The following is a 4,892-nucleotide window of genomic DNA, read 5'->3' as shown; positions in this document are numbered from 1 at the left end:
AAGATTGCTCGCCAGGTGGAATTAATAAGAATTTTCAACTTGAATGCACACATAAAGTGAGCATCAGATTCTCCTTCCTGCCACTCATGGTTACAAAAAAACAGCTGCCGCAGCAGCAGCGAGTTGAGGTAGGCTACAGACGAAAAATCCATAAGAGTCACTCACCTCGTTCCTATCATGTGATATTGTGCTTAGAGCGAGCATAAAAACACAGATTTCTGAAGTTCTCATATTGCAGAAGACTATAGGATGGTTATCTGAAGATGTGCAATGTACATTTCCTACAAAGAAATGCACTGACGACATTCTGCCGTAGCAGAAAATCATCTCTACATTTGTTAGGAAAAAAATTCATACAAAGTGATGACACTTGGCTTAGTTGACTTAAACTGGAAACTAGAGACCACCGAAAACATGCTCCAAAATTCATCTGAAACCAACCTATGCAGCTAGCCTCCCTTCGGAGCTGTTGCAGCTAGAATCTCTTCAGTCCTATGCACCAAAATCGAATCATGGAACCCTTTTGATCCTTGAATTATATCCCACTTCTGCTTGCAGAGAACTGCACACCACATAACTTCTTCAACCTTCCTGCTTCCTATGCATCGTACTTGCAAAGGTTCTCAAACCCCATGTACTCGTGTCGTGCAATCTTGTGAACCATGTTAGAGACGCCAACCCCACCTACAGGTTGAAAAGAGGATTGCTTAGGTAACGTGGTTCAGAGAGTGGGATTTGATCAATTCCAATCAAGTGTAGAAGATGGTACCGAGAGAAATCGCGCTGGCGAAGATCATGAAAGCCAGTATGAAGATGATAAGCGATGCCCGCCCTAACCAGTTGATCAACTTCCTCACCACATGCTGGCCGATGAGGGCAGCAACAAACGCCACAACGGTGAAATAAACAGCTGAAGAAAAGGCCAAGGAATCAAGTCAAATATGTGTATCACTGTTATTAGAAGAGAAAAATTGCATGAACGTGGAAGAAACAGCTTATACCATAAGGCACTGGAAACCGGTTCAAGAGGTAGTATTCGACAACTGACATGGAAGATGAGAACATCATTGCAAAGGTAGCCGTAGCACTTGAAACCTATCATAGAATTAGATATGGAGGTGTTTCAGTGTCAATGCATGATTTGAGCAGACATTAAAACAGGAGTAGGGAAAGCAGTGTACCTGGGGAGGGATGCCAAGCTCCAAGAACAGTGGCCCCATAATGAAGCCACCTCCGAGACCTAGGAGTCCACCGACTAGTCCTGCAGCTATACCGAATAGACCGTATACAACTACCTGATGAAATTTCATGGTAGTTTGTTCACTTCCCTTTGATGATAACACCCTCTTCCCACTCATCAGCCCAAATCCTTCATACAGTGTCACTCCTACTGACACTGGAACCTATGTCCAACCAGCAGAAAGATTTAATCATGCTGTGTTCGATACATGGGTGTGTGGCCAATACTGTAGATTTGTAACCACACTATTCTTTTATATTCTAACATTTCATACCTGGAGAAGGTTCAAGACCCAGTACCATGGGGAGCAAGTAGCAGTGTAATTCTGAAAACATGAAAGGAAACAACATAGGTGTTAAAATATTCCTGTTGAGAAGGCCCAAGGAAACTGGAAACTATTGGAGACAAATGATACAAATTTACACAATATCCACTGAATATTAGACGAGGCCGATGTCAACGTCTAAATTTTAGAATGTAACTTTCTGCTGAAATCCTGACCTTTGTGACCTGAAGAACAAGGAATGCCACCCACACAAATGAAAGAAGACCAACCTCCTTCCAGTGAATGTTCTTTATAAGTGATGGCTGAAACAGTGGAAACTTTCTAGATTAAAATCCTTATAACTACAGTTTCAAAAGAATGCAGCTGAGTATATATATGATCATTAGATGTTTACCGCTTCATCTGATGAGAGGATTATTTTGTTTGCTGCCGCACCTGGTCCAGTAGGAAGTGGTGCATACTCTGCTTCCTCACCTGAACGGTTGAAAAAGGTAAGGAATAGATTATGCATTTGTGACAAATGAGCACATTTATTCTTTCTCTCTTACCTGCAGTTTGCTCCAAACGTTTTGCAGCCTCCTGGAAGAAAAGAAGCTTATCACATTACTATATTGTAGGATGTGAAAAATATGTAAAACAAAGCCTCATTGTTAACAAAGGAGACAAGGAAGTCACAAAAGATTACCCTTTGGATTAATGACTCTTTCTTCCATGTCTCAATGCCCTTCAGAAAGGCTTTTGTGGATGTGCCTATTATCAAATTTGAAAGTGTAAGGTCATTCGTGAACAATAGATGAGGTATTTCATAGTTTTGGGAAGTGGTACAAGATAAGCACCTAGGAAAAGAATTATCAGGAGAACTGTGACCAGCCAGTCAGGAAATATGACATTAAAAATAACACCAATGCTGATCCCAAGCATTAGCATAGGCTGAATGAGCACAGCTAGGTCATAATCAATCACCGGCATGTCCAAAGTCGGATGTTTCAGCTTGAGATTATAGTAAACAGTTGAAACAGATGCTCCCATAATCATACCTGTCCCAAAGAGTAAAACATCTCAATAAAAGTAGTAAAAAATGATGATCTACAAATAAATGGTTTTGTTATATAATGTTGTTATATTTTGTATGGATGTATAGAAATTTGGTAAGAAGATTTTTCTTTGAATCACACAGAAAATAATGTAAACCAGCCATACAAAGAACAGATAGATAATTAGGTGATTATCTTGTAAACCAGCCATACCTTTCCAGAAGTATACTACAACAGCAACAGGACAGAAAAGATACCAGATGAAGACACATACTACTGCACACATGAATCAACCAACAAAGGAAAGAATACACTAAACAAGCTCTACAAATCGATTGTGGACAGCGAAACTATTGCTTTCGGAGCATGCACACAAGAGGAAGGATCCACAGGAAGCAGTTAGATCCTCACACTTTGATATCGCAGTAGATGATTTTGGGTCAAACCCAATGATGAGTGTCAGCATCGGCACAAAGATCCCACCGCCACCAACTCCGCCAACGCTCCCGAATGCGGCACCGAAGAATCCGATCAGTGAGCCCAGCACAATTTGCCACCCAACTTCCATTGGCTGTAGATAGCAACCAAACAAGATTCACCAAGTGAAAACATCATGTCTTAAAAGCAGTAAAGAATAACTGTTGACAAGTACAGGTCGGATCGGATCACGACAGTGCTGTAGGCCATCTCAAATTCAATAGAATATAGCTCAGTTAGTTCTGTCTGCATGACCCAAACTGGATTCCATGATAAATCCAGAGCAGATGAGCTCTGACACTCGGAGCCTACCAAACATATCCAACATTCTAACTTTGTAAACTTAACCAAACGCAAAACTGTTAAACTAGCAACTGAGCTCTGGTAAAACAAACAACATGCTCTTTCCGTAAAAAGAAAACAAAGAAACGCTGCGGAAAAAGAACGAAGCAGTCTGTAATTACCGGCCACACGTGCTGGTACGAGTTGCCGTCGCTCCTCCACATCAGATTGGCCACCTTCCGGAACAGGCTCATCTCCTCCTCCGGTGCCACCGCGGCGCCAACCAGCGACAGCCCCCGGTCTGCAGCGACGGCGGCCGCCGCCGCTGCCGCGAACGCGATGGCCAGAGCGGCCGCGGCGTGGCACTTCCTCCCCATTGCTTGTCGGCAACTGTGCAGTTCCCAAGAACCGAAAAGAATCCAAGGAAGATTGGAAGGTCGGCTTTTGGTAATTGAACGCGTTCTTGCGGTTTCGGGGCTGGGAGACGTGCAAAGGGCGCAACTTTTCTGGGATCCCAGGTGGTCTTCTTGGAAGATTGGAGTGCACAGGACGAGGAAATTAAATAAAACAAAACTGCAGAAATGGCGGCGGCGATTGTTCAGAGCGGAAGGGGACCTGCAGCAAGTGGAAAGAGGGAGATGCAAATTGGCAATTGCAATGGGGGAGAGGAATTGGGATGTGTGTGCAAGGGAGGGATATAGAGAGCGAGCGGCAGGGAACGTGTGAGCTGTGGCTGTGGAAGACGGGAAGGCAGTGCCAAATTTAGAAGATCGACCTTTTTGTGTGTTTGGCCCCCGTACAATCTCATTTTTCTACAGAGCTCGGTGCTGTGCTGCTTCTTCTTTTATTTCCCCCCCCTTTTATTACGTGGTTGCAGAGGTTTTGTTTTCTTGTTTGGGTGTTTTCCACTTGGGTCCAGTTTAGTTTGCAAAAAATTTTGCAAAATTTTTCACATTCCCCGTCACATCGAATTTTTGGACGCATGCATGAAGCATTAAATATAAATAAAAAATAAAACTAATTACACAGTTTAGACGAAATCCACGAGACGAATCTTTTAAGTCTAATTAGACTATGATTGGACACTATTTACCAAATAACAACGCAAACGCTACAGTAGCCATTTTGTAAAATTTTTTGCATCTAAACAAGGCCATGCAGAGACGGCGGCAAACATGTCATGTCATACTTTTTTTTATAATGATATGTCATGTTATACAGAGCAAAATACTCTACTCCACTTAAAAATCTTTCTCAGATAAATTATTCTGGCTCTGCTCGCTGCAGCTATGGATGCAGCAGCTCCATGGCTGTACAGTTGCAAGCTTGAGCCGCCGCAAATAACAAGGTGTGTTTGATCCGTAGGCTAAAGTTTAGCCTCACATCAGAATATTCGAATGCTAATTAGAAGGATTAAATATAAATTAATTATAAAACTAATTACAGAAGCCATGGCTAATTCGCGAGACGAATCTATTAAACATAATTAATTCATCATTATCACATATTAAATGTAACACCACATTGTTAAACCATAGACTAATTAGGCTTAATAGATTCGTCTCGCGAATTA

At 42.1% G+C, this 4,892-nt stretch overlaps 1 protein-coding gene across 2 annotated transcripts; it reads right to left on the bottom strand.

Annotated features, from left to right (window-relative positions):
- Nucleotides 1-205: 205 nt before the first annotated feature.
- LOC136549764 (sulfite exporter TauE/SafE family protein 3-like) lies at nt 206-4,128 on the bottom strand. 2 transcript variants are annotated; one of them, XM_066541167.1, is made up of 12 exons: nt 3,502-4,128; nt 2,972-3,131; nt 2,363-2,563; nt 2,212-2,276; nt 2,075-2,105; nt 1,921-2,000; nt 1,742-1,828; nt 1,515-1,565; nt 1,182-1,403; nt 1,002-1,095; nt 770-910; nt 206-684 (listed from the first exon to the last, which is right to left on the bottom strand). In XM_066541167.1, the coding sequence occupies exons 1-12, from the start codon at nt 3,694-3,696 to the stop codon at nt 599-601; spliced, it is 1,413 nt and encodes a 470-aa protein (XP_066397264.1). In that variant the 5' UTR covers nt 3,697-4,128; the 3' UTR covers nt 206-598. The 2 variants fall into 2 exon arrangements, with proteins under 2 accessions (XP_066397264.1, XP_066397265.1); XM_066541168.1 differs by lacking the exon at nt 2,363-2,563.
- Between the last annotated feature and the right edge of the window lie 764 nt (nt 4,129-4,892).

This window comes from Miscanthus floridulus, chromosome 4, assembly GCF_019320115.1.
Source record: "Miscanthus floridulus cultivar M001 chromosome 4, ASM1932011v1, whole genome shotgun sequence".
Classification (NCBI taxonomy): Eukaryota; Viridiplantae; Streptophyta; class Magnoliopsida; order Poales; family Poaceae; genus Miscanthus; species Miscanthus floridulus.
Note: the sequence above shows the minus strand (reverse complement) of the source record. Positions and strands in the feature narration are given on the sequence as shown.